Source organism: Microplitis demolitor, chromosome 8 (genome assembly GCF_026212275.2).
Source record: "Microplitis demolitor isolate Queensland-Clemson2020A chromosome 8, iyMicDemo2.1a, whole genome shotgun sequence".
In the NCBI taxonomy this organism is placed as follows: Eukaryota; Metazoa; Arthropoda; class Insecta; order Hymenoptera; family Braconidae; genus Microplitis; species Microplitis demolitor.
In genome coordinates, this window is record NC_068552.1 from 9,074,997 (window position 1) to 9,097,590 (window position 22,594).

General features: G+C 29.2%; 1 protein-coding gene across 1 annotated transcript in view; it reads left to right on the plus strand.

Moving 5' to 3' along the window:
• Positions 1-22,594, plus strand: part of LOC103578709 (sodium leak channel NALCN) — a 412,027-nt gene that overhangs the window by 335,411 nt on the left and 54,022 nt on the right. The window contains exon 24 of the mRNA XM_053741341.1: positions 35-171. Within this exon, the coding sequence (XP_053597316.1) occupies positions 35-171 (137 nt within the window). The remainder of the gene's footprint in view (positions 1-34; positions 172-22,594) is intronic.

The window sequence follows — 22,594 nt, forward strand, 5'->3', positions numbered from 1 at the left end:
ACATGATTGTAATATTAATATTTCAATAATATAGCTATTATCATGGAAAACTTTTCTCTCTTCTACTCGAATGAAGAAGATGCGCTGTTATCTTACGCTGATATAAGAAATTTTCAAAATACATGGAATGTCGTGGATATACATCAAAGAGGAGTTATCCCAGTTAGACGAGTATGTTTTAAATTTCTACGGAAAATTAACCTTCTGTTCACTGTTGTAAATAATCATTTACACGAACCTACAAAAATGAAAGTAATGGCCGTTTTTTGCTCATTACGCGGATTATAATTATACACCTATAGGTCAATTGAAAGTATACAAGTATAGAATAAAAGTCACCGGGCGTGGAAAAAAGCTAATAGAGCAGATGATGTCTGACTGATGATGATCAGTCAATCATTGGCAATTCGTAATGGGCCATAATTGGCTAATTATTGGTCGGCTTTATTGTTTATGAAAATGGCATGTGATCAACAGCAGTTTATCAGCTGATATTTGAGTGCATTATTCATCGCGCAAGCGCAATAAATTTCATTAGCTCTGGTTGTGAATCACTCAATTGATTTCTTCATAGTTTGTATAAGAAAATGTTTGCATTTTGAAGTTTATTGAAAAATTCAATTTTTAATATAGATTTAATGCATTATGTTGGAATATCAACGCGTGAAGAAAATCTAAAATTAAAAAACAATATAATAACCACTGAAGAAAATCTAAACAATGTTTTTTTTTTTCTCAAAAATGTAAGTAAGACAAATAATGACGGTGTCAGCGTCAATATTGTAAATAGTTAAAATGAATATAATAGTTGGGTTCATCGTAAAAATAATAAGAATAATGATAGTTTATTCAAGTACGGAATAAATCCAACGAGTCTATAAGCTTATTACAAAGTACAAGGTACCGGTGGGTAATAAGGCCTAGCTAAGGGAGATTTTGAAAAGACTCGAAAATGCATTTAATTATTGAAATGTATCATTAATCTTCATTTCAATAGATTAGCTATAAAATGTGATGGTGTAGTGGTAATTTTTACCATAAATAAATAAAAAATTATACTTATACAAAAACCATACGATTAGGCCTTATTTTACTACGGTAGGGTAATAAGGCCTACGGGTTAAGAAAACTGAAATAGTTTAACTATATTTAATAAAATTGGTATTAGAGATGAATCATCACTTAAATTCAGCAACAATACTTTTTAAGAGTCAGAAGACTAGATTGCTTCACTTAACAGCACTTCAAACTATCAGTATCTTATTTAAGAGTCAGAAGACTAGATTGTTTTTTGAAATTTTTTCTGCGCTACAACAGCATATGACGGTTGATAAAATATAGAAGGCAGGCAACGTGGTATCAGGGCTCTATAAATTTGTTGTAATATCTCTATGAAAGACCCTTTCACTAAAATAGCCTTTAGCGGAGGTGATTATTTTAAATATCATTTCTGTCACTTGGGCCCTATTACCCGACAGGCCTTATTACCCGCGGGTAACTTGGATATAATTTAAGATGATAAACTATTTTTATAGAACTAAGATTCGTCGGCGGTATTATAGATCAATAAAAAATAACTATAGTTAATATTATCGAATTCCATATTTTATCTATTATAGAATATAATTCCACTGTTATGCTAAATCAACAAGGATCTTGCAAGATTGTCCAAACAAAAATTTCTTGGTTCAAGAAATCTTTCAAAAATATTTATTTTATTATTATCAATCACGAATTTCTTGAGAAAAGAGCATCAAATTTATTTTTGTTATTATATGAATTTGATATTATATCATAAATAAACAAAAGAATAGCATCACTTGAATTAAATAAATATTATTTTCATCAATTCTACGAATTCTTGAGACAAAATTATATATTCTCAAAAATTATCAAGAATATATGTTCTTGTATCAAGTAAATATTCTTGATAAAAGTATTTTTTTTCTCAGTGTAGGCATGACAATAGACATCAGAGCCTTTTGAGTCCTATACATTAAATAATTGAAGAGTGATTGCCACAAACGATTGCAGACTCTCGAAGTTCTGGCATCCAAAAAATGGGGAGCTGATGCCAGCACTCTGTTGAACATAAACAAAGGCCTTAAAAGATCTAAACTGGATTATAGCACAATTCTCGACGACTCCGTGAACTTTGTAATAAAAAACACCCTAGATCCAATACAAAACTGCACTACACAGAAATCGTAGAGCCTTCAGGTCCAGCCCTGCTAGTAGCCTAGGAGCAGATACAGGGATACCTTCATTGAACATCAGATGAAAAGAAATTCGCATAAAATATGCAGTCTCCATCTTATCTATTATCAACAACCTGTCAGATTGAAATACATTCAAAGAATCACGAACACCTATGTATGACCTTCAACCACAATCCCCTAAATAAATCCGGATACAGATTAGGAATCACTGTGAACAACTCGGCGTCACAATCCCTAACGAATTTTCTATTTTCTGAGCCTTTATAAACTCTGATTATTCAAGCCAAATCAAAGTACTGAGCAGCTCGGCAGAAGGAGCCAGAATTAATTAACGTAACGGGACTTCAGTCCACCTCCACCGACCGGAAGCCGATTCCCCACCCTTTTGGGCATACTCTCGCTGCGAAATCCTTTCTTTTCTACCATAATGTTATAAAGCGAAATATTGAGCAAGCTCAATATTGGCAGATGTAATAACCCTTAGGATCAGAGATACTTTGCGTTTGGGTGCCGAACAAACAGCCACTACGAGTCCGTTCCCATCATATTCCCGCTCCGAATCGATTATACTTTAGGTATGTTATGTAAGTATCTTTCATAAAGCTGCTCATCAATTTTCAGATAAAAATATTGATTTTAACACAAGATAAAAAAAAAAAAAAAACAAAAAATCGTAAAAAATTTTTTTTTCGAGAACTACTTCACCGGTATCGTCTCCAGTGCGAGATTTTTCTTTGAGTTGCACTCAAATTACAGGCAAAAATTAAAAATTTTTCTACCAAGAAAAAGCAGAAAAAAAAATTTTGAAATTTTCAAAAATCTTTTAACTTCCCGCAAAGAAAATCGACGATTTTCAAAAAGTTCGGGAAGTTATTGTTCTCACCCCGATTCGCAAAAATTGAAATTTCATGAAATGTTGACGTTTTGAGGTCCTCGGATGCTATTCGGACTATTTTCAGAATGATGTCCGAGTGTCCGTACACGGAAAAAAACGGAGCTCAAAATTAGATGATATTCATAGTCGTCAAATAAAAATTACTTTTCGAAGAGAAATTTACAATCCAAGCCAAAAATTACTATTAATAATAGAAAGTTAAAATTTTTTGTTAATTCTTACAATCAGTATTGTAAATTTTACGATTTATAAAAATTATAATGCAGATTAGTAAAAATTGAATAAAGAACGGTAACAATCTATAATTATTTCACAACGATCATTCTGGAAATAAAAATATTCAAAAATCTCTTTGATAATATTGCAATTCTGAGTTAAAAAGATTTGTAAGCGTAGAAGTTGAATATTACAATTCATTAAAAATAAATGACTGTAAAATTCATATTTATTTTTATCTATTCTGTAAAATTCAGCAGATAAAGTGAAAAATATTAGTATAGAGTAGATAGTGATTTTTATCTGGAAACAACAGAAAAGTTACACATGACTCAAGTTATGTTTATATGAATTTCGCAAAAATGATTCATTTATATCCCGATTAGTACAATTTGTAAGATTATTAATTTTACTTCATAACATTTTAGAACTATTACTGAAAATATTGTAAAAAGAACTAGAGTATTCTAAAATTTATAATATCAAATAAAATTTTCTTGAAGTATCGTACTTTTTAAAACATCGGTAATGTGAATCGCCACTTGGCGGGTAAAAATGACTATTTGAGATTGTAACTTTTAATACGTGAGATATAATCTTGAGTTCATTGTATTTTATTTATATTCGGCATATACTTCGAGATATTCGAATGGTACTTGTAGCCGAGTTGTTAGCATGCTTGCATTCGAACTGGATTATTCTCAGGGTGTCGGTTCGAATCGCACAGTGGTAAATAAAAAAGATGGCGGATTTTAAGATCACAGTTGAGAAATATCTATAAATAAATATACAGAGACAACATACCAACAATATATAATATATAAATGTAAATATGGATATATATATATGTATATATATATATATATATATATATATATATATATATATATATATCATCGAAAAAAAAAAATTTTATTTTTACACTCAAGGACACAATTTTTACAATTAGGATTAGTAAAAATTCAATAGCAGTCTCAGTGAAAGTTTTATTCTAAAATAGATTTTTTACTAAATCAAATAGTAAATTTTATTATAAACTTGTGTTTTGTATTCTAAAACTCATAGTAATGTTATTTCTAATTTAGTAATTCATAGGATTAAGTGATTATAATTTTTACTTATTTAAAGGAAAATTTCAATATTATTGGACCGTTACTAGTTTGCCTCGGCGATATAGTAATTTTTATTTGAAAAATAACAAATATCATCAGATTTTTTTCTCCGTGTATGCATGTGTGTGTATATATGTGTGTATGTGTGTGTGTGTCGATGTGAACGCTCTTAACTAATAACTTTTTAACTAATGAACCGATTTAAATAGTTGGGGTGGGAATCGAAAGAGCTTGTTGGCCATCATCTCTTCTAAAAATTTCAGATCATTTGATCAAGTAGACTCGAAAATACGTGCGAATTGGAAAAAAAAATTTTCTTTTTTTTAGTTTTTTTTTGGTTTCTCAGAAACGGTTTGAACAATCGACTCCGAAATCTAATCAGCTCTAGATAAAACGCGACGATAGCCGCCACAACTATCTCAATCGGTTCATGCATTCGAGAGATATCGTTAAAGAAATAAATGGTAAAAACGGTTTTTTTCAAATATTTTTGAAACGGATAAACCGATCGATGTCAAATTTTATTCAGCTCTAGAATTTAAGAAAACGCATAGATTGCCACCACAAACGTCAAAATTGGTTAATTAGTTCAAAAGATATCGGTGCTAAAACGTTAAAAAAATAACATAAAATTTCCTTTTCCGGATAAATAAAAATATGATGTACTAAAATATATCTGGAATTGTACCAACTCTTCCTGTTAATGGTCTTCCTCGATTATCGTATAATGTCATCTAACTTGTTCTTAAAACGAAGGCATACAAAAGTATCTTCAAGCTCGAAGAGTTCGAAAATGTATTCACAACGATATTTTCGTGCTCAAGGAGCTCGAAAATAGCGGGAAGTTTTGGGGATGGCCCGCAGGGTCAACCAATAGACCGATTTTTTTTCTCATTTTTGAAATAAAAACCCTCCGATTATTTTTCTATAAATTCTACTCATCTCAATCTATATTAAAAATAATTTTTCAAATTTTAATACATGGTAGATCATCATCAAAAAAATATATGAAATTAAAATGAATGTAATAATTTGTTTAAATATTCAAATCGAGCGCCGAAACTTCAATTCGAAAATTATTAGACTTCACCACTAGTGGCGCTAGATGGTCAAGGCTGCTGAATTTGAAATATTTCATAACTTCAGTGTTATCTTTATTTGTACTATTTGAAATTTTTAAATATAGCAGCATTCGTCGTGATTTGTAAAATTCTATCATTAATTAATGTTTCTTCTGATACTAAAATTTTTTCACTATTACTTTACATTCTTCACCATTAACTTATCAGTTCAAATAAATATTAGTTCATAATTTTTAAATTAGAAACTGAAAAATATAATTTTAGATATGAGTTTGGACGAAGTAAGCATCAATATTTTTAAATAAAGTGACTTATGCACAGGGCTGCAAATTTTTTTATTAAAAAAATTACAATTATTATTATTAAATAAATTAATAGTTGAGATTATTTGGTTTATTAATTTTTTCGAAAATGGGAAATGAAAGTCATTTGAATTTTTATTAAAAAAATAATAGTTTATTAAAAGTATTTTAATGTGCCATTCTTGGAAAAATGTATAGTTAAAAGTATTTCTATTTTTAATTATTTGAAAAATGGGTAGTTCAAAGTATTTCGATTCTTAATTTTTTGAAAAATGAGTAATTAAAATTATTTTAATTTTTAATTTTTTGAAAAATAAGTAATTAAAAGTGTTTTAATTTTTTGAAAAAAAGATAATGAAAAGTATTTTAATTTTTAATTTGTGAAAAAATGGATGATTAAAATTTGTTGCAACAATAATTAAATAAATACATGTCAGGACTGGTTGGTGGTTGGGATGTTGGAAAAATACGCATATTGGAAAGTATAACAATATTTTATTTGCCACAGCACATAATATCGCTGGGTTACAATATTAAATCGTTGATTTAATTTATTAATACTGTCAATTGTCTGAGCTCATGAATACGTAAATAATTGAATGCAAATCATAAAATTGAGCTCGAGTAATTGATTTAAATAATTGAAGTAATTGATTTGAATTTAGTTGAACACTGATTTGATTGTAAAAATGTCATGATAAAAAGTAAAATGAAATCTGAGGTTACCAAGCAAAATTAATAATTGTACACTTAATGATTATTTACTAATCGCACAAAATGCGTAAATATTTGAGTTCATTGAGTTATAGTATTATTGGTCACTTAATTTAAGTGATTTGAATGAGTTAAAAATAAATTGCACTGAATTGAATTTATTTTATGAACACGTGATAGCATGATTGCAGAAGCTACCGAGCGAGAATTTACTTTTAGTTGAATTAAAATGTTGAGCATAATGATAATTAATTAATCATAATATTGAGTCTTTTATTTTTTAATTGAGCACTGGTGATAATTAATTATTTAATCAAAAGGCAACTGTGATGTCTCCCTTTTGAATAACCTGTAATAGAAACTATATTTAAATTTAAATATAGTTTCACTTCCGGCAGATAGAGGCAGCACCTACTTGGACCTCGTCTACAAATTTAAACCTGGACATGCGCAATGCGGCGCATGCGCAACTCTTTTTCCTGCCTCGTTTCGAGAAGACGGCCGCCATTATCTTTCGCATATATACATTCAACAGATAACACATGTTATTTTTAATCTTATCGTTTTGCGCTCATCTCGAGCAAATAATTGAAATTAACGGTTAATTAATTTAACCACTCATCGAGCTTCATAATTATATAATTATTTATATAATTCAGTAAAAGGAACACAAGAAATTAATTCTTTAAACTCACCGAATTCAAGTGATCAACGACTACGTTTCTGAAGAGGTTAATTCAACGGAAACCACTACAGGTGCATTATTATTTATTAATTAATTAATCCAAGTGCTCATAAACATAAAAGACTCTATATAATAAATAATTAATTATCAACATGCTAAATAATTTAATTAAAATCAGAATAAATTCTCGCTCGGTAGCCTCTGCAATCATGATACCACGCGCTCATAATATAAATTTAATTCAGTGCTAAGTGAAAATGCTAATACGCGAGGCCCAATCATAATTAAGCAGAGGGGGAGTTTTCGGATCATGGCCGAAAAGTATCGAGTGAAATTAATAAACGTGCAAGACAGTGGCAGAGAAAAAGCAGAGTCAGCAGAACCGGGTAACCACCCACACGCACACGAAGATCGAGAGCTAATAGGACTGGGCAACCATCAAGACGAGACTTGTATCGGAACGATCGGACCTAAGGTCGAAGTCAACACTATAGACGCCATTATCAGACGCTGTTAATGAAATCAGGTAAATTTATTTAATTGAGACTTGGTTTTCATATTGTGGAACCAAGCGAGAAAAAAAAATCCAAAATCGTTGCAAGATACCAGGCAGGTAGCCGGTAACTTTTATTATTGAGAACTGTTTGCGTCTAAATAGCAGGTTGAAAGAGAGTTCGAGTGTTTTGGCGAAGACGAGAATTTGATCCATGTAAATTTGGAGGAGCTTACACGAGACACACATGGTCTATAGCAACTATTCGAACAAGAGAGAATCTAATCCATGGACTAGAGAGAACAAGACACGGACAAGGTGACATCTAAAATTTGAGCTCTTAATATTGATATTTAGAGGTGGCTATTGATAATTTTCGGTTCTCCATTTAGTACCATGGTAACAAATGCATAACTTCTGAAAAAAACAAGATACAAAAAATCTCTCATTCAACATTTTGTAGCAAATTTACTGATCTACAAAAAAAGGCTTATATAAATTTTACATAAATTCAACTATTTATAAGATATCCGACGTCAAAGTTTGATAAAATTCGAAGATTTTGTTTGTGCTCGTTCTGAATTTTATACCATGTCAACTAATCAGAATTCAGTCACCATATTTTAAGATACCCGTTCGATTTTTCAATGTTCATCAAAAAAAAAAAAATAAAATAGGCCCCCAATTTGAAACAGTCTAATATATATATATATATATATATATATATATATATATATATATATATATATATATATATATAACATTTTTATGAAATTTCTGGGAAATAAAATTATCTGCAAAAAGATCCTATGACATTTTGTGACAAGTCTGATAGTTTTGCCGGCAAAATAAAAAGATCTTAAAATTTACTATAAATTTGACTTCAAACTCCAATAACTTTTGAACAAATGATATTATAGAAAAATGATGAGACTTTTTCTATGAAGCATTCAATTTCTACAAATATATGTTTACTACTTTTCCTACGATGCACCTTTAGCTAGTTATAAACATCAAAAGACGTAAGAAAACTTTTTCCAATGTTGCTATGGAAATCATTGAAGTGCGATGTGAAAGTCCAAAATATTAATATTAAGAGCTCTAATTTTGAAAGACGTATTTCTATATCTGAATGAAATTTTCGAAACTCTTTCCGAAAAAAAAAATTCGTTTTTTTTTAAACAACCGACACGGAGAGAATTTTATGGTGAAAGTTATCATCGAGTTGTAGTACAATTTTTGAACTAGATTTTATAATCAAAAATATCATTCAAAATATTTAATAAACAATCTGAATTGTAGTATCTACCAACTATAAAATAAAATTTACAATTTTTTATGATAATCAGAAATTATAACTTTTATTATCTTAAATAATTATGACTATTATCAACATTGTAATTTTTAAAAACGTGATGGTAATAATTACTACTGGAACTAAGAAATAATTTAAATATCGGCGTTACAGGCTGAAGCTTGTCTACGTGTAATTTCATTTCGTTTCACTGTTATGCATTAATTTCACATACACACGCGTGGACACACACATCTACGTATCACATACTCACGCACCCTCATGCGTGCACACACACACGGACACATATGCACGCTCTCACGGACACATAAAATCGCATGCACACAAATACTTCTGCACACACACACGCAAACACGCACGCGCCCACACACATACCCACGCACACACGTACACACGAATACAAATTAACGAATGAAATTTATCCGATTTCTTGATTCACAATTTTCACAATCTTAAATGGTTACCGTTACCATCTTCGGTTGTAGCAAATATAATCTTTAATAGTTACAATTATTATTTTTGATAGTAATCGTTATCATCATCAATTTCTACTATTATCATTTACAATGGTAAAATTAATGATTATAATCCCTGAAAAATTTTATACGATTTCAAATAGTTGAAATTAAAAATTTTGTATCGTAAACTGCAAAAAAAAATGGTAAATTTCATCAATATTTACTACACGATTTTATACTTCATTTCCAAATTCTGAATATTAAAATAAAGTCAAATTCACGCATGCAAATATTACAACAGTGCATTGTAATTTTACGATATGCATACGAATTATAAGTTTTTGTATATGGTTACAATTTACAAGTTTATGCATAAGAATATTCCCATATGATTTTTTTTTCACAAGGTACGGATATAGTATAATTAAAAATTATAGTTAGCATTATTATAATCTCGATTTATAAAAAGAAGACACAACATTGTATTGCAGAATAATGGTCTCGAATGTAACATTATAAAATTGGATGTTAATTTTGAAAACTCTGTATATTAGTCAATTTACAAAATAGAGTAGTACAGATTTATAAACTTGTAATTCATTTTTATGGCACATATGTATAGTAAAATTACAAATCATCATTTGTATCAATTAAATCGTGATTAATAAAAAAAAAAATCTTAACATTGTTTGGTAAATTGACAAAATTGTTAGTCAAATTATAATATCGTATCGTAATTCTACTACCTTGGTGTCTTACTGACTTCACATAACGTGTTATTGCAAAATTTTGAACGTGACTTTTATTTTCAGGAAGCGCATGAATACTAAAATAAAAAAATTTTATTAGCAATATTAAAATTTTGGTTTATAAAAATGAGTCTTAAGATTGTTTAGCAAATTGATAATATTGAAAGTATTATCATAAATTTGTGTTTTATTTTTACGACACAGGTGTATAGAAGAATTACAAATCATTACTTTTATTACGTCAATCGTGATAAGCAAAATATAATCTCAACATTATTGATTTTACTCAACAAAATTGTGAACAAAAATTAAAAATCCGCTTGTTTTGGAACGTAAATTTTTTCGAGTTAAAAAAGCTCGAACATTCATTGCTTAATCAAATTATAGTACTGTTTATTGAAACTCATTTCGTGAACTACAAAATATTTTTTAAAAGATGTAGTTTCGATAAAACTAGCAGATTTGAAAACGGAGAGTGTTGTCTCCATTATTGCCTGAAATATGTTCATGTTTTAATTTGTTTATCTTCAATCTATACGCGATGTTTATCAACATACACTATAGTTATTAATCAAAAAGTGATAAGTGGTGGAATAATATGAAAGTGTTCAGTTGTATCCAATGGCGACATTCAAATATGAAGGTAAATATTTTTTTTTTTTTTATTAAAAAAAATGTCAGGGTATTTAAAAATGATAAATAATAAAACAATCTGTATAACAGATGAGTAATTTTTTTATTTTCTATTTCATTCAATTACAATAATGGTTGATAGGAACTTTAGCTTAGTTTGTATGTGGAAATTTTCAAGATTAAATTCAAAACCAAATTTTTGTTTTTCTTAAATTCAATCAAAGCTATAAGTACACTAACTGCAATCCGGGTATTAAGTAAATATAAGACTTATATTCTGTTTGCCCACTTCTTTATTGGGCCAATTAACGAACTTTTAAGCTTTAGAATGAAATTCCTTGCAAATATTATGAAAAAATTGTAGATTTCGTAACATGAGAAAATCGAAGTATACATCTTAGTGCTACAAAATTCAATCCAAGCTTCAGTTTTATTAAAAGAAATTAACAGCTGGTTTTCACCGTATCTTTCTTTTTAAATTTACATCAATTGTTTTCAAGTTCAAAGTCATTTAGTAAGATTTCGAAAAATGATGATGTGACGCCTTCAAATTGTTCCGTCATTGCATTATCTCTAATTTCGATAAATTCTAAAAATCCAGCACTGCTTTTATAATTATTTGAATGACTAATATGACAGTCTTCATGTGTCTTCCTTGAAGTTTGTGTTGATTTTTCACATATTCGGTTTTTTTTCTACTAATATTTGATTGGAAGCTTTATTTAATAAAACATATGTACAGGTAATTTTAAAGGAATTATCACTTAATAGATCACTGTTTGAATCTCAATTTCTTTTGTTTTTTTCAAAGATATTCCGCGTACTTAACTAATTTTTCTTTGATGCTATCATTGAAGTTTGTTTTGGAGAATAGTGATTGAAATTAATTTTTTCCCTCGGAAAAATTATAAGATTATGTTATTCGTTTCTTCGATCACCCGATTTTTACCTTCTTAGAAATATAAGCTACATATTTGTGTATTCTTCTTCGGTTTCAATAATTCATTAGGATTCCTTAAAAAGTAAACTTTATTTTATTAAATACACGACTATTAAAATAAACGATCCTGACTATTCTGCACTCTACACTAACCATACATGTCAGCAGTTCTATTGATACCTCATTACCTATGGAGACTATATACAGTATAGTCTCCATAATATTATCTTATATAAGAGTATGCTTTTAGTTGCATTGGTATTCTTCGGAACCGGCTATCTTCGGTTCCAAAGCAGTGTAATTTTCAAATTAGTTTTATCTCAGCCGAACAACATGCATATTTTCAATTAATACCGATGTAAGTTGAAAAGTTCTGCCGCTTGGAGGCACTTTCTTCCTAACACGGGTATTACCATCTATCAATCATACATCACAAAGGAATTATTAATTTTTCTGTTAATTGATGATTCAGATCAATGGTTACGTTTATGAAGTTAGCTTGAATAAAATATAAAACAGAAAACATCGTTCTTCGTTAATTTCAAAGAGCTTTTGAGTCTTCAGTTCTTCACTTCTATATCATTCTTACAAAAACATCAGTTTTCATCTCAGTTTTTTTAATGTTCCAACAATTAATATAAAATTTTCATTAAATCCTCAAATTTCTCTCACATAAAGAAAAGGTAAATAAAAACTTCTCTTAATGAAAAATATAGGAACTTTAGAGACGTGAATTTGATCGTATTTCTTTAATTCTCAATTTCAACAATCGCGATCTATTTGCAAGTATGTAAATACTTAATCTTAAGCATCTGATAAATTTTAAATAAATTTCAATTTGTTTAATAGGTGGACTAGGTGATTAAAAAAAATAAATGATCTACTATCAATCATTTATTGTATTATTTTCGCAAGTAAAATATTTCTTATCGAATGTCTTTTAAAAAATCTTTTTAAAAAAATTTATTTTTAGTCCTAAATTTTGATCAGTTGTAATCCTAAATAATTAATACTAAAAATATGGTATTGGTTTAGAAAGAAAAAAGTATGAGGCAGAATAACTTCAGAATCCTAAAATGATACTTTAATTTCTATAGTCTTACGCAATTTCAAAAAATTTTCAATTCCACACAATAATTTTTAATCTTTGAATAAAAATATATTTCTATTCTGTGCAAGTTAGGAAAATTTTGAACCCTGTTAAATAGTTTCAAATTTTTAAATTATATTGTAATTTCTAGTCTTACACAAATTCAATAAATTTTTAATTCCACCCGATAATTTTTTATCCTAAAATAAAAGCATATTTTTACTCTTATGCAAATTTGAAAAATTTGTGATCTTGCTGAATAGTTTTGAATCCTAAGAAAATAGTTCAATTTCTGTTCTTGAGCAAGTTAAGAAAATTATTCAATCGAACAGAAAAATTGTTAATCGTGAAGTAAAAGTATAATTTTTTTTCTCGCGCAACTTTCAAAATTTTCTGATACTACCGAAAAATTTTTAATCTTACAAAAGTATCTAAATTTTTGGTTTTCAATAAATAAGAAAAATATTGAAAATCTCGAACGCTGTCAAATACTGTTTAAACCTAAATTGATGTCATCATTAAGAATGTACTTCTTTCTCTTGACAACTATTTTTGGTTTTATAATACTCAAAAAAAAAAAAATTTTTTAGGTGTTATAAATAGTTCTCCCTCGATTAGCTTAATTACTAGTTGTTATTTAGTAAAAAAAAAAAAACAATTCTATATTTCTTATTTGCCATTATTTGGAAACTAAAAAACGTGTTTTTAGATTACCGATTATTTTGTATTATTTAAAATATAACAGGGCTAGGCTGTTACTCTGGTCGTCCTTAAATTACCTTTTAAGGGCGCCACTGGAAGGATTAAACGGTCTTCCAGAACCGGTTCTTAATGCTCAGGGTCGGTGTAAAAGTTAATTGTAAGAGTAGGAAAAGGAAGGATAATTTTATAAATAACTTAGATTTAATTATTACAATAGTATTTCCTTTTATTTAATTCACAACCTTTCAATTAAAACCTTATAAATTTATAACTTATGACCTTATAACTTTAGACCTTATAATTTATACCTTATAACTTAAACCTTATAGCTATTAAACCTTTAGACCTTATAACTTTTAGACCTTATAACCTTTGACCATTTACCTTATAACTATTAACCTTTTGACCTTATAACTTCTGCCAATTACCTTTGGACTTACTTTACTTAACTACGTAGCCACTACCTTGGCATCACACACACACTCACACTCAGTTAAAACATTGCCAACTACCTTTGGACTTACAATTAAAATCGGTTACCTCCCGAATTATTTATCTCCTATTTACACGTTAAAATTTATTTCCCACACATACTGCACTCAAGTCCCCTGGACTTTTATCACACACACTGACTTTAAAATTGTTTTTCCCGCCACACAATTATAAATTAATTAATTAATTTGGAAGGAAGATTATTATTATTAATTAATTAATTTTAACTTAACTCCTTTACAACAACTACTATTAGTCTCTCATCTCATACTGAATTAATTTCACGATAATTAACAATTCAAGTTAGTAATGAAATCTCATTTCTAATTCTGGCTCAACTTTCCCGACTTTTGTTTTCAGATTTCCTTATGCCGAGAATATTTCATAATAATTTTATTAACTAATTTTATTTATCTTAATTTACTTAATCGTTAATTCAGTCTGATTAATTATTTTAATTAATATTTTAATTGATTAAATTAATTATTTTAATTGGTAAATTAATTTCTACGACGCGGACTAACTCTGGAAAATTCTGGCTCATCGGCCTAGAAATTTCTACGACGCAATAACTCCGGCGACGGCCTGGAATTTTAAGACAACGCCCTGGACCCGGCAATTGGGCCTGGACCCGGTTAGACAACCGTCTGGCTTAATTTTATTAATAAATTAACTTTACGACTAATTAATTAAATACAGGCCTAGACGCGGATACCTCGACGAACGACTAAGTATTTTTAAATTAAATTAATATTTCGGCTTTGGCCTAAAATAATTAATTTAATTAATACCTGATTATTTCGATGCGTTTCTCTTTGTTCCGTCTCTCTTTAGATCCTTTTCCTTCTCGTTCGTCGCGTTCTCCTGCTTGTCTCTCGTGTCTTTTTTCAGTTAATTCTCGCCTCACTTTTAATTTAGTTGGTGTTGGCTCCTTCACCTGCTGTGTGATGGGAGCGTCTTGATGGTTCGGCGTCTTGTCCGGTTGTGTGTCTCAGTTTGGGTTGTCTCTTCACTTATCACTGTACACCCACTCGACCGAATTCGGCTACTTCCGGAAAATTAGCTACCCCTACTTATCGCTAAGTGGGACTGACAGACAAGCCCCTACGATTTCCGCTCGGGACGACAGTCGCACTCTACCCCGGATAACCCTGGGGCAGTAATAGATTATATCGACCGCGCACATGATAGAAAATCACGGTAATTAAGCGCGGAAAATTCAAAGTTCCCTGTTACAAAAAAATGTTATCAATTAAAAAATAAAATATTATTTTCGAATATTTTTAGTAGCCAAATTTGCCCCACCTATAGAAAATCAACCGAAAAATGGATTAATGTATTAAATTTTTTTTAATTTAACGATAAAAATTAAAAAAAATCATTTTTTTAGAATTTTCGGCTGATCCATTGCCCCAAGTGTCATGCGTAGGGCTAAAAATGCGTAAATATATCGAATTTATAGCAATTAGACAAAAAAATTTTTTTTTTTTTATGAAATTTTAGGGGTACCCCGTTTTGCTCCCCCCTCTTCTCCCCTATCGATAGATTTTTTTCTTAATTGTAATGCTAACAAGACTTTGATATCGTTTTTTTTCACTAATTCTATTATTAATTAAACCTTTGAAAAAAAGTAATTCATTGATCTTGTTTTCGTGGAAATAGATGACTTTTACAAATGAATCGATCAATTAATTTTGAAAGATACGCAAACTTTTTTCAGACATACACACCTACTTAACATTACACACTTATGCTCAATTAATCTTATTATTGTTAATTAAATTAACTCTTATAACAATGGACAATAATTTAATAGATTTCTCTTGGACATCAATCCATCAGTTGGCTCAAAATCCCAACGAACTGCCGATGGAAAAAAAAAAGAATTGCCACATACAGTCCGAAAGTGCTGGCTTTATCCATGGAAATTGACATTAAGGCTAGTGTTTCCAATAGTGAAGAAGATGAAGGATAAGCAAATGAAATTTATAAAAAATATTTTTTTTTAAGTTTAAAAATTTGTGAAACAAACAAAATTCAATTATAATTTTTATCAATGTTATAAAATAAACAATATTTTAAATAAAGTAAAAATTAATTATTTTCAATAAACTCATTTGTAATTTTCTGTAATAATTTAACCAAAAAACTGTCTCATAGTAATTATAGAATCATCTGTTAGGAGACTACAATTAATTTTTGAGAAATATTGTAAGATAGTTGTGTAGTAATTTAAATAGACGTTTTGAGATCATGTATACAAACCACGTGTAGTATTATCACAAAAGTGAACCAGGCATCCAGTAAGCAAAATGATAGATTTGACAGTTCGGTTTAGGAAAATACAAGTCGTCTATAAAAAATAGTATACACACGCATATTTTTTTTGCGAAACTAATTAGAACATTTCCTAAATGAAATGGTAGTAGATCCAAGAATACGTATTAAAAAGATACAAATCAAGTTTGAGACATTTTTCAATGAACTTGTGTTAAAACGTTAATATATGTGACTTAAGACGTTCTATACAAATCGAGTATAGTACTTTTACGGAAATAATTAGGACATTCACTAAACAAAACAATAGTAAATCCAACATTGTGTGTTTGAAAAAAAAAAAACTATTTTTTATGAAATGTGTCAATATACTTGTGATCAAACTTCAATTTACGGCTTACGATTATCTTTACTAATCAAGTGTAGTATTTTTGCTAACCTGATTTATAAATTCACAATGCAGTATGACAGTAAATCTGTAATCATGTTTCGGAAATACAAATGTTCATTTTAGTAATTTAAATTAATTATACTGTAGATTAAAACTTTAATACTGTATGTGCAAAAAACTTTCTATATTCGTGGTAAAATTTTACTTTTTTTAACTTCCCGCTAAGAAAATCGACGATTTTCACAAATTTCGCGAAGTTATTGTTTTCACCCCGATTTTCGAAAATCGAGTTTTCATCAGATGTCGACGTTTTGAGGTCCTAGGAAGCTATTCTGACTATTTTCAGAATGATGTCCGAGTGTGTGTGTATGTGTGTGTGTGCGTGTGTGTGTGTGTGTGTGTGTGTGTGTGTGTGTGTGTGTGTGTGTGTGTGTGTGTGTGTGTGTGTGTGTGTGTGTGTGTGTGTGTGTGTGTGTGTATGTAAACTCTTTGTAACTTTTGAACTAATGAATCGATTTGAATGGTTGAGGTGGCAATTGAAAGAGCTTGTTGGCCATCAACTTTTCTGAAAATTTCAGATCATTTGATCGAATAGACTCGAAAATATTTGCGAATTACGAAAAAAAAAAAATTTTTTTTTTTAGTTTTTTAGTGATTTCTCAGAAACGACTCGAACGATCAACTTCAAAATCTAATCAGCTCTAGAATTTGATAAAACGCGTCGATTGCCACCTTAGCCATCTCAATCGGTTGGTTTCTTCGAGAGATATCGCGGGAGAAAGAAATGGTAAAAAACAGTTGTTTGCAAATGTCTTTAAAATAACTTAACCAAACAATTCCAAAATCGGATCAGTTCTAGAACTCAATAAAATACGTCGATTACCGCCTCAACCATCAAAATCCATTCATTCGTTCGCGAGATATCGTTGAAGAAAGAAATGGTGAAAAACGGTTCTTTCTCAATTTTTTCGAAACGACTGACGCGATCGATTTCAAAATTTAATCAGCTCAAGAATTCAATAAAACGCGCTGATTGCCACCTCAAACGTCAAAATCGATTAATTAGTTCGAAAGATATCGGCGTGGAAAAGTTAAAAAAGTAACATTTTATGTTATTTTTTCCGGATAAATCATAATATAACCTACAAAAATGTGTCTGAAATTATACCAACTCATCCTTCTTATGGTTTCTTTCGATCATATAGTGTCATCGAACTTGGTTATTAGTTTAAATCATATTATCAACAATAAAATTGATAAAACGTAGTTTTTAATATTTATCTCGGATATTTCATATTTTGTTGTTTCTTACATGAGTCAAAACTCATTTAAATCTTGATTTTGATCCCTAACATTGATTTCTGTCTCAATACACTTATTTTACTGAACAAAATCAGGAACTAAATTTTAAAAACCGCTTCATTGACGATTTTCGATTCTTAAATTTTCAAACTTCAGCATAACAGGTAACTTGTTAGAGATTGAAAAGATCGTAAAAAATAATGGCATGTGATAGCATTTTCGAGCTCGAAAATATATCTACACTGTTTTCGAGCTCTTTGAGGTTGAAAACAGCGGGAAGTTTTGGGGCTGGCCCGCAGGGTCAACCGACGCCCAGATTTTTCTTAATTTCTCTTCGTGTATTATTACATGTTTTATTTTTCAAATACTGTGGTGCAAATTTTTCAATAAAAAAAATTAAAATTGTGATTATTAAAAAAATGAATAATTCAAATGATTTGAATTATTTATTTTTCATTAAATGGATAGTTATAAGTATTTTGATTTTTAATTTAAAAAAGAGGATTATTGAAATTTCTTTTATTTTTCATTTCTCAAAAAATGGAAAAAATTAAATTAATCCATTTCTCAAAAAATGGTTAATGGAAAAGATTGAATTAATCCATTTCTTAAAATATGGATAATGGAAACAATTTAATTAATCCATTTTTCAGAAAATGGATAATGGGAAAAATTGAATTAATTAATTTTTTAAAAAATGGAAAATGTAAGTTCTTTTAATTTTTAATTAAATAACAAACGACTAATGTATCTTATCTTAATTATTGAATTTAAACACAAATGGATATTTACTATCTGATCAATTACTAAATTATGAGAAAATTAATAATTAAAATAATTTTATATTAAGCATTTATTTTTAAGCAATCAATAGTATCGAAAATGCATTTTTAAAAAAATGCATTTTTTTCAACTCTGCTTATGAATTGCACGTTGGTTTCATTGTTCATTTATTGAACATTATTCCAATCTTTACACATAATTATCATTTTCATAGTGTGATGGGCGCGTTAAATTTTCAAATAAATTATCTGGCAAGAAACAAAAAATTTCAACTGAAGACAAAGTAATAGAACTATCTAAAGTTTTCCAAAATAGAGAAATAGCGATTGGAGATCGTATTTGTGGAATTTGTCAATTAAGTTTCTACGTCATCGGAAAGAAAAGAAATTCAATTTTGCGATGACGACGAAGCCTGACTTTGAATTCAAATCTGATTAAAAATCTAAAAAAATAGGCTTAGAACGGATAAAAATATCACTACAAGTTATGTCAACACATAAATATTGTTGTATCTGTGGATCAACTGACACAATTACCGTAGTTCCATTTGAAGCTCGAAAACAAGTTTATGTAAAGAAAAGAATATTTATATCTCATGGAAACAGATGTTGTCCGAGTCAATTGATAAAATCAAAATATTATGAAGAAGATTTATATTTGTTGAAAGTATTCTCTAATTCAATTTTAATTGAAAATTCTGATTAACAACAGTTATTAGGAAATCTCGCTGTTGATAGTGATTCTTCTCTTTCAGATAAAATCAGCAATTTCTTTTATTATAAAGACCATATAAAATTGTTAACTAGCTTTTTTATGATCAAATAATTGAAATTTAAAATATGGTGCAATCTATGCGCAATACTGATAACCGATCCGTTTTTCAGGCAACCATAGTATTCCATATTAAATTACGTGGTGAAAACCCAAACCGGATAATAGCTTCTTTCTTAAAATTGTCACATGAACAACTTGTATCGGAATAAGTCACCGCAGTATTAGAAGCTTTTGAAAAAGAGATTCTTCCTTCCCATTTTGGACTATATAATGTTAATCGAAATCATCTCATACAAAATGAAACCACTAAGATTGTGAAAGAATTTTTGAATGCATCAGAAGAACAAATGATTTTGATCTGTAATGTTACTTGTATTAGACATCAAAAAAGTTCTAATAATGAGTATCAGCGTAAATCATATTCAGGCCAGAAAAAAGTACCTCTTTGTAAGCCATTTATAATTTGCACCAAATCTGGTTATGTTGTTGATATGTTAGGTCCTTATTTGGCAAATAACAATGATGCAAAAAGCTAAACGATGTCAGTTGGCTTGCGAAGAATCAAATCACACTAGTTATGTGACAAAAGTACGATGGCCAGTAGAAGCTATACATGGAATTAATAAAGAAAATTCTCAGTTATTAGATAAAAAAAATGGATAACAAAATGCTACCAAAAACTGGTATACTTTGTAAGATTGCTTGTTATTTAAATAATCGGTTTGGAAAACGATTAGTGATCATGAATTTATTTTATATCTAGCAGAGATGATGAAGGATGACAGCCCTAGTGGTTTTGACGACACCGTAGAAACGTGGTGAAAACATGGAGTTTCTATGGTGTTAACTCCCTTACAGTGTTTCGACGGTGTATCGACGGAATTACGGTGATGTTTTGATGGTAGAAGGGCGGCGTTTTTTGTGCAGTTACGAGACAAGGTTTCTCTTGTGTTTTCTTTGAGTTTGTTCGGTGTTCGCCCGGAGTTTTCACTGTGTTTTTCTGGACTTTCGTCGGTGTTTTGCCTGTATTTTCTTGGAGTTTTATTGGTATTTCTCCGGAATTTTGTTAGGGTTTTTACACAGTTTCCACTGTGTTTTTTTGGAATTTCGTCGGTGTTTTTTTGGAGATTTGTTAGTGTTTCTCCGGAGTTTTTATAGGATTTTCACAGAGTTTCATCAGTGCTTCGTCGGAATTTTAGCGGCTTTGACACTCAGAGTTTTGTTGGAGTTTTTGCGGAGCTTTGTGGATGTACTTTCGATATACTCTTGAAATTTATTTGATAGATTCGTGGCTTTCCAACGGTATTAAGTATATAAGGTAGGGTATACTAGAATTTGATTATGAAAAACGTTGTTTCAAAGTAAATGATATTTTGTTTTTTAATTGAAAAATTTATTTCCAACTAGCTGACCCGACAGACTTCGTACTGCCTCAATCGATTGTAGAGCAAAATCAAAAAATCAACTCTGTTTAGGTTTCTACCTAAAGTTCTATATAAAGTTGGTGTATTCCCGTACGATGGACGGTGTGGTTCAATAATTTATAGATCAAATTGAACGGAATATAGTATAGTGCCAGATAGCTCAACTAGTAGATTACGCGGCGCGATACCGACATGGTTCGGGTTCGATTACCAGTTCGGGCTATCTATGAGCCGTTCCACGCCAAATCAAACACCATTTAGCTTTTGAACCTCGGATTTTTATGAAACTTTTTTATCTTTTAGCATAGATTAAAAGAGGCCTTCATGATTTTTTTCAAATTTTTTCCTCCAACCGTTTTCGAAATATCGAATTTTAAAAAATGAAGAGATTTTTCTTTCAAATGCCTGTAACTTCGCGAAAAAAGGTTTAAACAAAATTTTTAAAGAGTCAAAAAATGTTTATTTTTAGATATCTTTTCGACAAAAAATATCAAAAAAAATTTTTGAAACACGCTTCTATTGAAATTTTAACTTTTAAGTATAAATTGTCGATTTACAAAAAAAAACAACCTACTGATCAATTTCCCCCATAATTTTTGCACAGTAAACTGTTACCTGTTCTATAACTTTTCCAGCTATGCTCATAATGGGACAACGATGGGATCTATTTTTTTTAGATTTTTTAAATTTCATATTCCACTTTATTTTTAAGAAAAATGTTTTAAAATAATAGTATGCTCAGAATTTACTGTTAATAATCATCTGACACACAACTATCATCAAAATTTTCTTCCACAGAAAAATTATTGCTAATTAATTAATTAATAATAATTTTACTAATAATAATAATAACAATAATAATAATAATAATAATAATAATAATAATAATAATAATAATAATAATAATAATAATAATAATAATAATAATAATAATAATAACAATAATAATAATAAATTAATTAGAAATAATTTTTCTGAGGAAATAAAATTAGAAAATTTTGATGATAGTTGTGTGTCAGATAATTATTAACAGTAAATCCTGAGCATGCTATTATTTTAAAACATTTTTCTTTAAAAAAAAATTGGAATATGGCATTTAAAAAATTAAAAAAAAAAAAAATAGATCCCATCGTTGTCCCATTATGAGCATATCTGGAAAAGTTGTAGAATAGGTGACAGTTTGCCGTGAAAAATTATGAGGAAAATCGATCAGTACGTGTTTTTTTTTGTAGATCGACAGTTTATACGAAAAAGTTTAAATTTTAATAGAAACGTGGTCCAAAAAAAATTTTGATATTCTTTACTGATGAGATGTCTAAAAATGAACATTTTTTGTCTCTTTGAAAATTTTTTTTAAACCACTTTTCGCGAAGTTACAGGCATTTGAAAAAAAAATCTACATTTTTCAAAATTCGATATTTCGAAAACGGTTGGAGGAAAAAATTTGAAAAAAATCATGAAGGCCTCTTTCAACCTATACTAAAAGTTAAAAAAGTTACAAAAAAAATCTGGGGTGCAAAAGTTAAGTGGTGTCCAATTTGGCGTG